The sequence below is a fragment of the Mastigoproctus giganteus genome, chromosome 11 (assembly GCF_048544385.1).
Source record: "Mastigoproctus giganteus isolate SK-2022 chromosome 11, ASM4854438v1, whole genome shotgun sequence".
Classification (NCBI taxonomy): domain Eukaryota; kingdom Metazoa; phylum Arthropoda; class Arachnida; order Uropygi; family Thelyphonidae; genus Mastigoproctus; species Mastigoproctus giganteus.
Window position 1 is genome coordinate 153789116 of NC_143585.1, and position 19228 is coordinate 153808343.

Here is a 19228-nt window from a genome sequence, read left to right on the forward strand (position 1 = left end):
CTCCACATTATACTGAGATTCTTAAAATTATAGAACAATTAAAGAACAAGAAATCTTACGGACTGGACTGTATTACAGTAATGGAGGTAAAGAGAAACAAAGAACAGTTCTCTGTTCTCTTGGTAGAGCTAATAGCACGGATGTTAGAGTCGGGAAGCTATCCTACAAACTTACTGTCATTTAAGATAATTCCTATATATAAAAAGGGACCACCAGATGACTTTTTCAACTACAGACCAATAACAATACAGTCAGTTTTAAATAAGATAATAGAAAATTATATTTTTTCCCATATAAGCAAATATTTACATCAATATGGACTGTTAAACAACTCTCTATTCTCATATCAGAAGGGCAAGAGCACACAGACATTATTAGAGAACTTAATAGAATCTCTAAATTTACATTTAAACAACAATAACTTCATATTGATTTTATTTATAGATTTGACCAAAGCATATGACCTAATTGATATCCCAATATTGCAACAGAAATTACTGAAATATGGTATACGGGGAAGACTCAATCAACTACTAGCAAATTATTTAACCAAGAGAAAAATAACAGTAGAAGTAGAAAATACAAAGGGGAAATCTTATAATGTAAAGAGAGGAGTACCTCAGGGCACTCATGCTGGGCCAATCATGTTCAACATCTATATAAATGACATATTCGAAGTAATTAAGAACTCCTTTATAAAAATTTATGCAGATGATATAATCTTATATACAATAGGAAAGGACCTAACAAAAATGGCGAATGATTTACAACAGGATGCAATACATTTACAATCTTGGCTGCATGATAATAAATTAGCACTCAGCTTTGAAAAAACTATTTTGGTAATAAGGCCTCCTCATCAAACCTTGGACATTCAACCCTCTATCAAATTGCACAAACATGATTGCCTACATGAACAGAATTTCCAGAATTGCGAATGTCTAACTGTGGAAGAAGTCTCAACTCATTGTTACCTTGGGTTATGGATCGACTACAGTCTAAGTTGGATAATGCATATAACAAATTTGTACAAAAAAATGAGATTTTATGTGTACTTTTTCTACTACATTAAGAATAAGTTAAATCTTAGAACAAAAGTAACCTTATATTATGCATTAGCGGACTCCCAACTCAATTATTTAGTAAATATATGGGCACGAGCAAATAAAACAGAAATAAGGGCAATAGACAACTTAATGAATAGGATTCTGAAACTTTTAATGGGGACAAACTCTTGGAATGACCTGAATAAGAGAAGGCAATTTTTGTTGAAACATAAAATATTGTATCCAGTTCAAAAACTGAAGTTAAATCTATTCTTAAAAAATCTTAACACTATTTTTGAAGAGTCGAATCTGCAAAGAAATGTCTCACATAATTTAAGGAACCCAAAAGCAATTACTTTGCCTCACCCTAGGATACTAAATAGATTTGGAGATAGGCACACAATGAATGTAATAAACAACTTGTTGGCTAGCATTGATTTCAGGCTCAGGAGAAGTTATCCCATCTCCAAATTAAAATTCCTAATAAGAAAATTCTTGATACTCAATGACACAGTAGATTAGAATTGATATGCAGATAAACTACCTGTGTTTACAGTGTGGAATGTACTATGTGTATTGACTTCATAGTCTTTTCTGTAAGATAACAAATTTGTACAAAACTTGTAAAGGAAGAACTACAACTTGTTGTCAAGAAATTTACTTTTCTTAACAAGTTCATTTATTGTAAACGAATTCTCTTAATAAATTGTATTGTATTATTATTATTATCCTTGTATTATTTCTCCCTGATTGGGTGTTCCACCTTATGACAAGTATTGCTACCAAGTACATGGGGGTGGTTGTTATTATGTCTGGTGTTACTCTTGGTCAAGGAACTCTCTGACTATCCTACAGGTTCAAGATTGTGACTTTCTGGAGTTGCTAATCACCTTTCTGGGAGACCTATTGCTGCTAGGCTGTTATGTAGGGTATTTGTCACCATACCTGTGGTTGACATGACGATTGGGATGGTCATTACTTTTTGCATACGCCACATCTATCTGATCTCCTGCCTTATGTTTGTTTACTTCCTGATTTTTTCCCCGTGGGTTTTCTGCAGGTTGCCAGTGTTGGGTACCGCTATGTCAATCAGATAGGTAGCCTCTTCCTTCTTGTCCACAAGGGTTATGTCTGGTCTGTTGTGTGTGATTGTCCTATCTGTCATTATGACATAGCCCTAGTACAGCTTATGGATTAATATCAGGTGCACGCAAGGGGTGTAAGTAATTTGTTTTTACTGGGAAATGTAGCAGCCTGAAAACCATGGTTTTGGAGATTGCAAGGCCTGCTGGGGGGGTCCTCATGGAACAAGCAAGACGAGCACAGACCGGGCTGAGAAAAATTCTATCCCTTGAGCCTCGCACAATCTCTCCAGGGCTGAATTGATCGAGAAGGCTCTCATCATATAGTCCCTCCTATAATGTCTGGGCAGAATTGCAGACACTTTCAAATTCAACCCTAGTTCATAGCTTTTTTTCAACAGTGACCTGTATTTGTTTAGTAATTACGCCGGTCCCCTACTCTTAATATCATTAGTACCAATGTGTACAACAATATCACCTTTTGTGCCCTTAAAAGATGATATCTGCTCTACGACATCATCAACCTTTTCCCCTGGCAGACACACCCTGGTCCTGTTTCACCTATCCTTTTTACACAATATGTTCCTCGTTTCCCTGACAATTCACCGACAACTTCTGGTTCAAACACTTTGCAGCATTACAAGTCCTTTATTATTGTTCTCAGTGAAATCACAGGATAATGCATATTGTGGATTCAAGTTAAACTGAAAATATCAGCATATGTTCACAAGAAAATCGAAAATGTTGATCTTCAGTGATGAAAAAACACATTTCAACTGATGAAAAATGGGAGTCATGTTTGTGTTATGTTATAGGCGGAGTTTCTCATGTTTTGATTTAATCTCTTTATTTTGTGGCTTCAGAATTTCAAATTCATATGTAATTAACGTTCATATGTGTTAGTCTCCAGATGAATAATAATGCTCATTTTAATTTAAATTAAACACCTAAAAATATTGCACCGCTGTAGCAATGATAATATTCTGAGATAAATCATCACTTGTTACCATGTAGTATGCAAAGAAGGAAAAAAAAGATCTCATAGATAAAAACTTTTTTCCTTAGGGTTTTATTTACAAGCTGTGGCAGCTGAAGGTGCAATGCCATTATCTGAAGCCAATCTTGTGAGTTCTGTTTACCCATCATCTTTAGGATCTCATTGCTTAAGGTTTTGGTATTATCGTCCTGGATATCAGACTGGTTCACTTAGTATTCTTACTCTGAAAGCAGATCAAAAAGAAAAACCTATTTGGTTAGTGGGAAGTGATTCTGCTAATAACTGGCAATATGGTCAGGTTACAATAGAAGAAAATGAGAACTTTCAGGTAAAAATATTTTTCTGTTTAATGTTTTAAGTGCTGCTTTGTATTATTTGTTTTTATTGCAATTCCAAACTGAAGTTTTTTTTTATTGTAATTACCTGTTAGAAAAGCTTGTCCTTTTTTCATGTTTGGTGTGTGTGTAATTTATTTGGATTATGTTAATTTTTGGTCAAGGGTTCAAATCTAAGAGAGGGTCGAGATCATTGATACCACTAACTCCTTTTACCTATTGAAGATATGAAGAATTACCAATGAGCATGCCAATAATGGTGTGTTCTAAAAGTTTGCTTGCTGAAGAATAACTGGGCTTTTCTGAAATCGTGTCTACAAAGCTTGTAGGCATGAACTGAATATGACTGGTCAACACCAAAAATGTTTCAAGCCAAAAATGGCTTGAAAATAGTCAATTCTTCTTAATTTCAGCATGAGAAAAACAAATATAACATTTAAAACTCTTAGTTAGCTCTTGGTTCCATGATATAGCCACTCTTATGATTTAGGGGAATATTGGTGACTACTAGGGAATAGATAGGTTAGTAACACCGAAACAGGAACCGATACGGCATGTGTTTTTTTTTTTTTTCACCACACACATAACAATTTTTCACATTACCACACACATAACAATTTTTGTTATGTGTGTGGTGATGTGACATTTTCCACTCAGAGATGCCAATTGACTCCACTTGTGAAGACAGCCTACTACCATTATTTTGGCTATAAGGTAGGGGATGACAAACCCTGGGCACCTCATTATTGCTGCAAAACATGTGCCATAAATCTCCGTGGATGGTTGAATAACAAAGGATGTTCTATGCCTTCTGCCATCCCAATGATTTGGAGGGAGTTTCAAATCATGTAAATGACTGTTATTTCTGCATGGTGCCTCCTCTTCATCATGGCATGTCATAAAAAAGGAAGTGGACTGTGGAATACCCCAATATCCCATCAGCTATCTCACCAGTGGCACATGGGGATGGTGTCCCTGTACCACACCCTCCAGAAGAGTACACTTAGGAGTCTGATGAAGATGGAGACATCGTGAGGAATGATGGTCAACATCACAGGATCCTTTTGTGCCAGAACCTGAGTCGCTGAGTGGGTCACACAGAATCACTCAAGATGAACTAAGTGATCTAATTCGAGACATAATGTATTGAAAGTTAATGCAGAGCTTCTGGGATCAAGGCTCCAACAGTTGAATCTTTTTAGCATTAGCATTAACATAAGTAGAGGAATACAATGCAATAAAGCAAGCTTATGCAGCATCAGCCAAAAAAAAAGGCTCCCATTTCACCCCCTCCGTTCGTTACTTTTCCAGCTCAGCCTTAAAGTTATTTAGGCTTTCAACTTCCACAATAAAAGATGAAAGTCTGTTCCACCTGCTACCCGCTGGCTAAAGGCAAACTTCCACACATCTATCCTACAACTGTCTTTCCTCAATTTGAATTTATGCCCTCTCAGGTGATTATTCTGAGCAAGAGGAAGAATCTCATCAGCATTGAGCATGCTCTAACCATTCAAGGCTTTATACACCTGAATGAGATCACCTTGCAGGTGCCTAGCCTTCACTGTAATCTGCAAAACTTAAGCCTTTCTTTGTAAGAGCAACCCTTCATTCCACTCACTAATCTTGTTGCCCTTCTTTGTACTCATTCTATATACTGTATACAAGCCTCCAGACCTGTATATAGTATTCAAGGTGTGTCCTGACCATTGCCTTATACAAGGGGATAATCACCTCCTTATCCCTGCTAGAAAAATTCTTGTATATCATTGACAAGATACCATGAGCTACTCTTGGTATCTTGTCAAACTTCCACACATCTATCCTCAATTTGAATTTATGCCCTCTCAGGTGATTATTCTGAGCAAGAGGAAGAATCTCATCAGCATTGAGTGCAGATCATCTGCACTGCTCAGAAAAATTTATATCTGCCTGAACAATTACCTCCAGGTCCTTTTCATTCATTACCACTGTCAGTGTTATACCACACAGTTGATATGTTACTCTGGGGTTACTGCTTCCCATATATATAAGCTTTCCACTCCTCCCAATCAAATTGGTGAGACAAGACTTTACTTTTGTCAATGTTAAACTTCATTTGCCACCTCTCAGCCCATCTGCTCAACTTTTTTAGATCCTGTTGCAACAGCATACTGTCATTAGTTCCTTAAAAACCCTGCCAACCTTCATATTGTCAGCAAACTTGGACATTAAGCCTGGTATACTATCATCAATATCATTTATAAATACAGAAAACAACAATGGACCCAACACTGAACCCTGAGGGACTCCACTAATAACATTAGTCCACGAAGAGCAGTGTCCATTGATTACCACTCTCTGTCTTCTCCCACTCAACCATCCCTTTATACATAGCAGCAATTTGCCTCCAATGCCACACTGCTCCAATTTGTGCAGCAGTTTTCCATGTGAACCAGTATCAAAATCCTTTCTAAGATCCGAATAAATGATATCAAAGTTATTCCCTGCATCCAGTTCCTTTGTGACCACATCATAGTATCCAATCAGATTGGTCAGACAAGACTTCCCCTTAACAAAACCATGCTGCGTCCGAGCTATAACTGAAGTCTTGTCTAGATGATCCTGCAGTGCTTATTTAACCAGTGGCTCCATTAATTTCCCTGGAACAGAAGTTAAACTAACAGGTCAATAATTACTTGTGTCACCTCTTGATCCTACTTTGTGAACTGGGGTCACATTTGAACATCTCCAGTCTATGGGTACCTCCCCTGAGTCCAAGGAAGCTCTCATAATTATGGCTAAGGGTTTGCTTACTTCCTTTGCTGCCTCTTTTAATATAACTGGATAGATCTCAGCCACCCAGGGTGCCTTTTATTATGTTTATCTTCTACAATTTCTCCTCCGCATTCCCCTCAGTTATTACAAAATCATCTAGCTTACTGCCAGAGCTTAATTCACTTCTGGCATTCCCCTCCCTGAACAACTCCTCATGAGTGAATGTTGATGCAGAATACTCATTTAGTTTGTTAGCCAACTGAGCACAATCATGAACAGTTGAACCAGCAATATCCTGTGGACCAATCTGATTTATCCCTTTCCTTCTAGAGTTTACATAGGTAAAGAACTCTTTGCTGTTTTTCTTTGCATCCTTTTCCAAAGATTTTTCATAATCTGCCTTGGCACCTCCGTAGTCAGGTGGGAAAGGAGCAGCAGTGCGTAGCACACGCTTCTTGATTAGACCAGGGTTCGAGCCCGTCACCACCAAATACAGAGGATGCGGAAAGGTCAGGAAATGACCACCGCATATCCCGGAGCAATATGGCCATAGTTGCTAATGCTCCTAAAAACCAAATAACAAACAAACAACATAATCTGCCTTTGCCTGCCTAATCTCCTTTGTGACTTGGTTACAGACCGGCTTGTATCGATTAGCATTAGTAGAGGCATACAATGCAAGAAAGCAAGCTTATGCAGCATCAGCCAAATAAACAAAAAAACTCCTGTTTCATCCCTCCATTCGTTCCAAATGCTTGTCCAGCTCAGCCTTAAATTTTATTTAGGCTATTAGCTTCCACAAAAAAAAGATGGAAGCCTGTTCCACCAATCAACTACCCACTGGCTAAAGTCAAATTTCCACACATCTATTCTACAACTATCTTAACTCAATTTGAAACTGTGCCTCCTCAGGTTCTTAGTCTGAGCAAGACGAAGAATCCCATCAGCATTCAGCTTGCTCAACCCATTCAAGGCCTTTTACACCTCAATCAGATCACCTCGCAGGTGTCTACTCTCCAGGCACTGCAATTTGCAGAACTTAATCCTTTCTTGGTAAGAGCACCCGCTTTGTTCCCCCTCACCAATCTTGTTGCCCTATTTTTTGTACTTGTTCTAGCAACTCTACATCGTTCCTAAAATGAGGCCTTCAGACCTGTACACAGTACTCTATCATAGGCTTCCATGTTACTCATTAATTTATATGTATCCCATGCATTTTTCTTCTCTACCACATGTCTCATTAGTTCATCTGACATCCATTTAGATTCTTGATTAGACCGGGGTTCGAGCCCGTCAGCACCAAATACGGAGGATGCGGAAAGGTCAGGAAATGACCACTGCATATCCCCGAGCAATATGGCCTTAGTTGCTAATGCTCCTAAAAACCAAATAACAAATAACAAATAATAATTCACTTAGACCTAAACCTTGAACAATATTTCTCAGTTGGTATGTAAAACCTAGTAGCTTCCAAGAATTCTTTGAAAGCCTTCCATTTTGAATTTGCTGTTGGTAACATCAGTTGGTCCTACCTTGTAGAATTTAAATACTTTTTTTTTTTTTTGGTAGTTGGCGCATAGGCTTCTGTGGCCATAATGCACCTCCCAAGGTTTTTGCAGTACATTGATCCAAGCCCGAGGCTGGAATCGAACCCGCGACCTTTGGATTGCCAGGCAGGCACTTTACCCACCTGTCTAGCCCGGTTGGCAATTTAAATACTGTCTCAGACCACCGAAGTCACCTTTATGAAAGCAAAAACCCTACCCTTTACTCCTAATGGTAGTTACATCTTTGAGTAAATCTCACTTCAGCACACTGTGATCACTGCCACCTAGTGGTTCCTTTATCTGTAGATTCTTAATGCATGAAGAATCACTACTAATAATCAGATCAAGAGTATTATCCCTCTAGTTGCCTTCCGAACATGCTGATGTAGAAAACAATCATCCAATAAATCCACAAAAGCCTTGCTGGTATGTGAGTGACCAACTTACAAATTCCAGCCAATATCCAGTAAATTAAAATCCCCCATTTTAATTTCTGATTTACTAACCCACACTATTTCCCTGTACGGTTTTTTATTATACTCATCAGAGTCCTTAGGCCTATAACACACACCTATTCTCATTTTTACTTTCCCAGTGTTTAAGTCACACCAAACGGATTCAACATTGCATTGTCCACCAACATCAATTGGATGCGCTTCTTTAGATTTTGTTTTTTAACTAACAGCATAACCCTTCCTCTCTATCCTTTCTGTACACATTGTACTCCCCAAATTTCAGTTCTGCATTCCTTATATCAGAGATGTGGTGTCACACATCTCTGAAATCCCAACAGTATCTACCTTTGATATTTTGACCAACACCTCAAATTCATCAAATTTATTTACCAAACTCCTAGCATTGGTGTATACACAAGTATACATGCACCTGTTCCTATTCTTAGTTACCCTAACACAACTCATGTGTTCACTTGTACCGCAATGACATGCAGCAATCTCTGAAATGCCCTACATCTTGTTTTCCACACTGCTGCTCATTCCAGTAGAAGCAGTGGAAGAATCACTTTCACCTCTGCCAGGGGCTGCTGTTAATCGATTAGTCCTTGTATCCACCCAAGCTAGAAGTTTTCCGATCCACCTAACACTGCCTCGATAGCATCAACAAATATTCTTGCACCCTTTCTATTTAAGTGTATCCTATCCCTGTAGAAGTAGTCTGTCCTGTTAACAAGTACAGACCAGGCAGAAAAAAAAAAAGAGTTCTCATAATTTAACCCCAGGGGCTCACATGTGGTGAGTATGGGTTTGGCACCCAGGGTTCTTGGCTGGATATCATCATTCTTCTCTTTCTTGGTGAATCCATTCTACTTCTGGCTCTCTCTTTCTCTCCCATGTTAATTCAGAAAATTTTTTTTAATTGGTGCAGGGAAAAGCCTCCAGCTTCATTGCACCATATGTATAATAATAATAATAATATTAATAATATTGGATAAGACAATCCCGCACAATAGAGCGGACATAACCCTTGTGGACAAGAAGGAAAATGCTACCTATCTGATTGATATAGTGGTACCCAACACTGCCGTAAACCCTTGGGGAAAAAATTAGGAACCTAAGACAGGAGATCAAAGATATGTGGCATGTGTTGTTGTTGTTATTTGGTTTTTAGGAGCATTAGCAACTAAGGCCAAATTGCTCCGTGGGGATATGCGGTAGTCATTCCGTGACCTTCCTGTTCTCCGTATTTGGTGGTCACGGGCTCGAACCAGGGTCTAATCAAGAATCGTGTGCTATGCACTGCTGCTCCTGCCTACCTGGCTACAAAGGTGCTGTGGCATATGCAACAAGTAACTACCATCCCGATCATCATGTGAACTACTTGTAATGTACCAAAGACCCTACATCACAGCCTAGCAGTAATAGGTCTCCCAGCGAACACGTACAAGGAACTCCAGAAAGTCACAAACCTGAACACCTGTAGGTTAGTCAGAGAGTTCCTTGACTAATGGTAACACCAGACATAACAACAACAACCCTGTGTACTTGATAGTAATATACGTCGCGAGGTGGAACGCCCAATCAGGGAGAACTGATATGAGCAATAATAATAATATGCTTTTGCTTGCTTAACCCACCTTTTGTGACTTTTACTTGCTTAATCCCCCCCTTTGTGGTTTGATTAGAGACTAGTTTATATCTACCATAGGTTTTTGTGTTGCCTGATAATTTATATGCATCCCATGTAATTTTCCTCTCTGCCATGAGTCTCATTAGTTCATCTGATATCCATTTAGGCCTAAACCTTGAACAGTATTTCTTAGTTGGTATGAAAAGTTTAGTCACTTCTATGGTTAACTACAATGTTACCATCAGCAAATTCATTTAGAATTTGCTGATGGTAACATCATCAGTTGGGCCTACTGTATAGAATTTAAAAACCTCTCTGAAATCACTGTAGTCATCGTTATAAAAGGAAAACCCTTTCAGTTTACCTTTGATGGTAGTTACATGTTTAAGTAAATCCATTAATAATAATAGTGATAATCAGATCAAGAGTAATATTCCCTCTCGTGGCCTCTCTAACATAGTGCTATAGAAAATAAGCCCACAAAAGGTTTGCTAGTATGTGAGTGACCAACTGCAAGTTTCATGCAATATCTGGAAAGTTAATATCCCCCATTATTAGACATTTTGATTTACTAGCCCACTCTATTTCTCTGTACAGTTGGTTGTTGTACTCATTAGAGTCATTAGGCCTATAACACACTCCTACTCTCATTTTTGCTTTCCCAGTGCTTATGCCACACCAAACTGACTCAATATTGCACTGGTCACCCATGTCAACTGCATGCACTGTGTTAGATTTTATGGGGGGGGTTTACACTAAAAGTATAACCCCCTTCCCTCCTGTCCTCTCTGTCCTTTGTACACATTGTATTTCCCATATTCAAATTATGCATTCCTTTTATCTGAGTGACACCACATCTTTGATATCACAACAGTAGCTGCATTTGATGTCTTGACCAGCACTTCAAATTCATCAAATTTATTTGCTATTCTCCTGGCATTAGTATACATGCACCCGTTATTACTCTCTGGTAAACATGGGCTGTGTTAGTTACCCTAACACAGCGCATACGTATTTACTTGTTCCATGATGACTCCCAGCAGTCCTTGAAATCTTTGTCATCCTGTTTTCAATTCTACTGCTTGTTCCAATAGAAGCAGTGCAGGATTCACTTTCTCCTCTTCCTGTGGCTATTGCTAAACTATTAGCATTAGCATTAGCATTAGCATTAGTAGAGGCATATGATGCAAGAAAGCAAGCTTATTCAGCATCAGCCAAAAAAAAAAAAAAAAAAAAAAAACCAACCACTACTCCCATTTCACCCCTCAATTCGTTCGAAATACCTGTCCAGCTGAGCCTTAAATTTGTTTAGGCAATCAACTTCAACAACAAGTGATGGGAGTCTATTCCACAAACCAACTGCCCGCTGGCTAAAGGCGAATTTCCGCACATCTATCCGACATCCGTCCTTCCTCAATTTGAATTTATGCCCTCTCAGGTGATTATTCTGAGCAAGAGGAAGAATCCCATCGGCATTGAGCATGCTCAAGCCATTCAAAGCCTTGTACACCTCTATCAGATCACCTCGGCGATGCCTAGTCTCCAGGCTCTGTAATTTGCAAAACTTAAGCCTTTCTTCTTAAGAGCAACCCTTTGTTCCATTCACTAATCTTGTTGCCCTTCTCTGTACTCGTTCCAGCAGCTCTACATCCTTTTTGAAATGAGGCCTCCAGACCTGTATACAGTACTCAAGGTGTGGCCTGACCAATGCCTTATACAAGGGAATAATCACATCCCTGTCCCTGCTAGAAAAATTCCTGTATATCATTGACAAGACACCATGAGCTACTCTTGCAGCTCGTCTGCACTGCTCAGAGAACTTCATATCTGCCTGCACAATTACCCCCAGGTCCTTTTCATTCTCTACCACTGTCAGCGTAGTACCACAGAGTTGATACGTTGATCTGGGGTTACTGTTTCCCATATGTAGTATTTTACATTTGTCAATGTTAAACTTCATTTGCCACCTCTCAGCCCATCTGCTCAACCTTTCCAGATCCTGTTGCAGCAGCATAGTATCAGTAGTGTCCTTAACAACCCTGCCAACCTTTGTATCGTCTGCAAACTTGGACATTAAGCCTGATACACCATCATCAATATCATTTATAAATACAGAAAACAACAATGGACCCAACACTGAACCCTGAGGAACTCCACTAATAACATTAATTGTAATCAATGAGTGGTAATCAATGTCCACGTTGAGCAGTGTCCATTGATTACCACTCTCTGTCTTCTGACTGATTAGTCTGTGTATCTACCCAAGCAAGTTTTCCGACCTAACACTGCTTTGATAGCATCATCAAATATTGTTACCCCCCTCTATTTAAGTGCATCCCATCCCTGTAGAAGCAGTCTCTCCTGTTAACAGACATATATCATGTTTAGAAAAATTGTACCGTAGTCTTGCACATTTTCTCCAGGAGTGGGTTGATTAACAAAGCTCTCATCATATACTCTATCCTTATAGTGTCTTGGAAAAATTGGAGACACTTTCAAATTTAATCCTAATTCATGACTTTTTTTCTACATTAGCATTAGCATTAGTAGAGGCATACAATGCAAGAAAGCCAGCTTATGCGGCATCAGCCAAAAAAAAAAAAAAAACCTCCATTCGTTCCAAATGCTTGTCCAGCTCAGCCTTAAATTTATTTAGGCTATCAACTTCCACAAACAAAAGATGGAAGTCTGTTCCACCAATCAACAACCTGCTGGCTAAAGGCAAATTTCAGCAAATCTATTCTAGAACTGCCTTTCCTCAATTTAAATCTGTGCCCCCTCAGGTTATTAATCTGAGAAAGAGGAAAAATCTCAGCAGCATTCAACTTGCTCAACCCATTCAAGGTATTATACACCTCAATCAGATCACCTTGCAAGTACCTACTCTGCAGGCACTGCAATTTGTCGAACTTTAGCCTTTCTTTGTAAGAGCGCATCTTTGTTCCCTCACCAAACTTGTTCTTTGTACTCATTCTAGCAACTCTACATCCTTCCTAAAATGAGACCCCCAGACCTGTACACAGTACTTTATCTGTGGTCTGACCACTCCCTTGTATAACGGGATAATCACCTCCCTTTCCCTGCTAGCAAAATTCATATGTATATCATTGACAAGGCTCCATGATCTGCCCTGCCAGCCTGTTTGCACTGCTCAGCGAACTTCATATTCGACTCCACAATTATCCCCAGTTCCTTTTCAGTTTCCACTTTCCTGAGTGTAGTACTACCTGGTTGGTACATTTCTCTTTGGTTATTGCTACGCAAATGCAGTACTTTGCATTTGTCAATGCTAAACTTCAGTTGCCACTTCTCAGCCCGTTGGCACCTGCATAGTCAGGTGGGCAGGAGCAGCAGTGCATAGCACACGCTTCTTCATTAGACCGGGGTTTGATCCCGTGCCCACCAAATACAGAGGATGTGGAAAGGTCAGGGAGTGACCACCACATATCCTCAGAGCAATATGGCCTTAGTTGCTAATGCTCCTGAAAACCAAATAACAAACAAACAAACAAACATCTCAGCCCATTTTCCCAACTTATCTAGATCCGATTGAGTAGCATACTGTCTTTATTATCATTAACAACCTTGCCAACCTTCGTATCATCTGCAAACTTGAACATTAAACCTGATATACCTTCATCAATATCAATGATAAATATACAAAACAACAATGGGCAGAACACCAAACCCTGCGGAACTCCACTAATAACATTTGTCCACGAAGAGTAGTGTCCATTGATTAGCGCTCTCTGTCTTCTCCTACTCAACCATCCCTTTATAAATTGTAGTAACTTACCCTTAATGTCTCCAATGTGTACAGCAGGCTTCCAGGTGCAACAGTATCAAAAGCGGGCCGACCGGGCTAGCCGAGTGGGTAAAGTACCTGCCCGGCAACCCAAAGGTCGCGGGTTCGATTCCCGTCTCGGGCTTGGATCAAAGTACTGCAAAAAAAAAACCTTGGGAGGTGCAATATGGCCACAGAAGCCGATGCGCCAACAACTATCAAAAAAAAAAAAAAAAAAAAAGTATCAAAAGCTTTCCTGAAATCTAAGTATATAATATCAAAATTATTTTTGGCATTCAGTTCCTCTGTGACCACATCATAGTATCCAATCAAATTGATCAGACAAGACCTCCCTTTAACAAACCCATGCTGTGTCTTAACTATTACTGCAGTCTTGTCTAGATGATTTTGCAATGCTTCTTTAACCTGTGATTCCATTATTTTCCCCAGAAGACAAATTAAACTAACAGGTCTATAGTTACTTGTTTCACCTTCTGAACCCCATTTGTGAATTGGTGATACATTTGCACACCTCCAGTCCACGGGGACCTCCCCTGAGTCCAAAGAAGCTCTCATAATTATGGCTAAGGGTTTGCTTACTTCCTTTGCTGCCTTCTTTAATATAACTGGATAGATCCCATCCATCCCAGGTGCCTTTTTTATGTTTAACTTCAACAATTTCTCCTCCACTTTGTTCTCAGTTATTACAAAATCACTTAGCTCCCTGTTAGAGTTTGATGAACTTCTGGCAACTCTCTCATTGAATATCTCCTCATGTGTGAATGTAGATGTAGATGCAGAATACTCATTCAATTTATCAGCTACCTGAGCATGATCATCAATAGTTAACCCATCAATATGTTTAATGGTCCAATCTGATTCATCCCTTTGCTTCTAGAATTTACATAAGTAAAGAACTCTTTGATGTTTTTCTTTGCATCCTTTGCCAAGGATTTCTTATAATCTGCCTTTGCCTGCCTAGCCTCCTTTGTGATTTGATTACAGACTAGTTTATATCTGCCCTAGGCTTCTGTGTCACCTGACACTTTATATGCATCCCATACATTTTTCTTTTGTGCCACAACCCTCATTAGTTCATCTGACATCCATTTAGGCCTAAACCTTGAATAGCATTTCTTAGGTGGACGAAAAGCCTAGTAGTATCCAAAATTAAGTCCCTGGAGGCTTCCCATTTAGATTTCAACGTTGGTAATATCATCGGTTGATCCCACTGTTCAGAATTTAAAAACTGTCTGAGACCCTGTGAAGTCACCTTTATGAAAGCTATAGCCTTGGTGGTAGTTACATCTTTAAGTAATTCCCACATCAGTACATTGTGATCACTGTCACCCAGTGGTTCCTTTATCTGCAAATTCTTAATGCATGAATAATTACTAGTGACTAGTGTATTATTATTAATTACTAGTACTAGTGACTATTACTCCGTCTTGTTCCCTCTCGATCATGTTGCTTGTAGTAAACAGTCATCCAATAAATCCCCAATAGTTTTGCTAGTGTGCAAGTGATCAACTCAAAAGTTCCAGTCGATATCTGGAAAGTTAAAATCCCCCATTATAAGACATTCTGATTTACTGGCCCACTTTATTTCTTTGCACAATTGCTCATTATACTCATCAGATTCGTTAGGCCTATAACACACACCTACTCTCATTTTTCCTTACCCAGTGCGTATGTCACGCCAAACAGACTCAACATTGCATTGTCAATTGTATGCACTTCCTTTGATTTTATGTGTTTCTTAACTAACAGCATAACCCTCCTCCCTTCTTGTCTTTTTTGCTATCCTTTCTGTACACATTGTACTCCCCAAATTCCAATTCTGCACTGCTTATGTCTATGTGACACGACATCTCTGATATCCCAACAATATCTGCCTTTGATGTCTTGACTATCACTTCCAAGCTCATCAAATTTATTAACTATACTCCTAGCATTGGTGTACATGCAAGTATACATGCACCTGTTTCTACTCTTAATTACCCTAACACAGCCCATGTATTTATTTGTTCCACTATGACTCCGAGCAGACCTGGAAATCCCCATTGCCTTGCTTTCCAGGCTGCTGCTCAATTGCATTTCAATAGAAGCAGTGCAAGAATCACTTTCACCTCTGCCAGCAGCCATTGTTAATCTATTAGTGCGTGTATCCCCCCAAGCTAGCAGTGTTCCGACTCAGCTAACGCTGCCTCGATAGCATCGGCAAATATTCTTGCACTCTTTCTATTTAAGTGTATCCCATCCCTGTATAAGTAGTCTCGGCTAAGGTAAAGAAAGCCTGCATGAGAAGCAAAAGTTCGATGAAATGTACTGGTAAAGGTAATTTGCCGTAATGGCATTTGTATTGTTGCTTGCTCGGTAAACAGACAGTGAGTGTTATCGATCTCGAGTAGAAGTTGTATCTGACAGGAGATTGAAACCCTGCTGACATGTGTGTGTGTGTGTGTGGGGGGGGGGGGGTAGCCTTACCTTTTTTCTTCAGAATCACTAATTTAATCATGAACAGAGTCATATTGGAAGTTCTGGCTTCATAAAAAATGTTTGTAAAGTAGTTTCACCAGTAAACTTTTTCAGAGTTTGCCATGTTTCTCGTGTGGGCTTCCTTTGCCCTTTTTTTTGCTTAATGAACAATTTATCCACTAGTCCACCAGTGATTCTAAGGAAAAAAGGTCAGGCTACCCCTCCACTTCGGGAGGGTTTCAATCTCCCATGGGATTCAATTTCTACTCCTGACCGATAACCCACAGTCTGTTTACCAAGCGAGCAACGAAACAAATGCTGTTACAGTAAAGTACTTTTACCGGTAAATTTCATCGAACTTTTGCATGCTTCTTGTGCAGGCTTTCTTTACCTTTACCGTAGTCTCTCCTGTTAACAAGCACAGACCAGGCTGAGAAAATTCTACCTCTTGAGCCTTGCACAATCTCTCCAGGGCCGAATTGATCGACAAAGCTCTCATCATATACTCCCTCCTGTATACTCATATACTCTCTCATATACATTGATCTGTACTTGTTAAGTAAGTCGGCATATCTCCTACTCTTAATATCACTAGTGCCAACATGTACAACAATATCATCCTTTGTGCCCTTAAAAGATGATCCCTACATCATTGACTTTTGTCCTTGGTCCTATTCCACCTATCTTTTTTGCAAATTATATTTCCCATTTCCCTGACAATAGAGTCACCATAAAAATAACACAATAACTATCTTCTGCGGGAGCAGCAATGCACTATGATTGGTGGTGAGCTATAGTGGGCTCGCGGGCTCATGAGAGTCCATTGTTATTTTTTTAAAAAATTTGCAAGACCATTGTTGAGATGATCATTTATTTTACAAATGAAATACTTTAATTATTGAGTATCAAGAGCTGAAACTATGGTGAGCAGGGTCCCATTCACAGCATTTTAATGGCACAATTGATCAGTTATGTATTTTAAAATTGCTTAATTTTTGATTTAATTACAGTCGGACCTTTGTTTATCCAACTTCTTTATACCGATTTTTTTAAAATTCCTCTTCCTCTTGGTAATTATATTTAAAATACAGTAGTTTCCATTGAACGAAAATAATTCCCATGTAACGAATGGATTAGGAGAGACAACTTTGTATGCATTGTTCTCACCTCTGGCCTTTTGGTAATTAGAAAGCATGAATTAAGAATGATAGGGTCAACATTTCACAGTGTTAGTGGTGTCTGTAAAACCTATGCAGTCACATACTGAGAAATCGCGCTAGTCAAAATGCTTTCCATAGCCAGTCAGAGGATTAAGAAGATTCCTGACATGGATAATAACCTCTTGTCAAGCTGTGTTGTGGTTCCCGTTTACTCCGACAAACGGGCGTATGTTTTTCAGAGAAGTGAGTGATCCAAGCCTTCCAGTAAATTTCTCCTGTCTATGTTTACATGGTCTCAGTAGCTGAATATCTGTTGATTCTGACATTCTGCACGATATTCGAAGAACTAGTGACAGTAACAAAATAGGGGGGGGGGATTGAGGCAACTAAGATATTATATAAACTAATGTTGGCAAATTTTGAAATTTCTTTAAGGCTTTTACTACGTAGAAAATGCTCTAAAATATAATGGCATAGGGACAAGAATAATAATAATAATAATAAAAAAAAAAAAAAAAACACAACTGTATGCATTATATCACCAATCTCCAAAAAACCAGCGCAAATTAATTAAAGATGATTGCTAAAGAACTTGATGTGGAAACTATAAAGATTGGTCATGTGTTCGGGCTACGATGAGCAGCTTGTAGCTTGCGAGTGGTAATTGTGGGTTAAGGGAATTATCCTGCCTTGTGCAAACATTTTGAATCAGAAGTTAAATATTCTGGATTATTAAATTGAATTTTAAATCTGGGATTTCTTAGCCATTTAGCACTAATGATCGATATCCTGTAGGAGCTCTCTTACCTTTCAGAAGCTTTACAGATTCACTATGGTAAAGGCAGATAAATTAATTATTTGAACTGTCAATGCTATTGCTAATTTAAAAAATTCTAAAGGAAATTATGAAGCTAAAATTGAGAGCATGTTGAAGTGGAAAGAATTTGAAAGAATCAAAATCGAAAGTAAGAACAGTAAAATTACCTCGTCACAAGTTATTAAATTCATTGTTTCATCCTTAAAGGATAAGCAACAGAGTGATTTTAAATTAAATAAAGAAAATAACGATACAATTAAAAGAAATTTTAAACATATGATAACGGAAATCATGTAATATGAAAGAACTTTTGTCTAGGTGGCAAGACGGTCAAAAACCGAATAAGAAATTTAAGTTTTCTGATAAAATATGAAAAAAACAATTAATGTTTTTAGAAATTTTGTCAAAGACAGTTTATCTTGAAAATCGAGTGAAATTACCTTTTCAATTAAGAAAGCCAGAAAATATCTTTGAAACCATTGTGATTAGCAGTGCTGAAGCTGAAGCTGAGTGAGCTTTCAGCGTAATGAATAATATTTTGTGAATGAATGACTAATGTTAACAATTAAACACATTGCAGATTATGATGACCATACATCTAAATGGAAAACCATTGCTTCAATTTGATCTAGATTGTTATGCCAAAGAGGTGAAAGTGATTCTTGCACTTCTATTTGAATGGGCAGCAGCCTGGAAAAAAAGATGCAGGGTATTTCAGAGACTGTTGGGAGTCATTGCGGTACAAGTAAACACTTGAATTGTGTTAGGGTAGCTAAGAATAGGAACAGGTGCATGTATACTTGCATATACACCAATGCTAGGAGTTTTAGAAAATAAATTTGATGAATTTGAGGTGTTCATCAAAACATCAAATTCAGATATTGTTGGGATATCAGAGATGTGGTGTCACACAGATATAAGGAATGCAGAACTGGAATGTGGGGGAGTACAATGTGTACAAGAAGGATATTCAGGATAGGAAGAGAGGGGGGAGTTATGCTATTAGTTAAGAAACACATAAAATCCAAGGAAGTGCAGCCAGTCGACTTCGCTGGAGAGCCAAGTATCGAGTCAGTTTGGTGTGACATAAGCACTGGGAGATCAAAATTGAGAGTACGAGTGTGCTATAGGCCTAATGACTCT

The 19228-nt window shown here is 38.7% G+C and overlaps 1 protein-coding gene across 1 annotated transcript in view; it reads left to right on the forward strand.

Moving 5' to 3' along the window:
* The window catches only part of LOC150078522 (apical endosomal glycoprotein-like), a 146338-nt gene that overhangs the window by 35943 nt on the left and 91167 nt on the right, over positions 1 to 19228 (forward strand). Inside the window, exon 3 of the mRNA XM_090384592.1 lies at positions 3194 to 3453. Within this exon, the coding sequence (XP_090240718.1) occupies positions 3194 to 3453 (260 nt within the window). The remainder of the gene's footprint in view (positions 1 to 3193; positions 3454 to 19228) is intronic.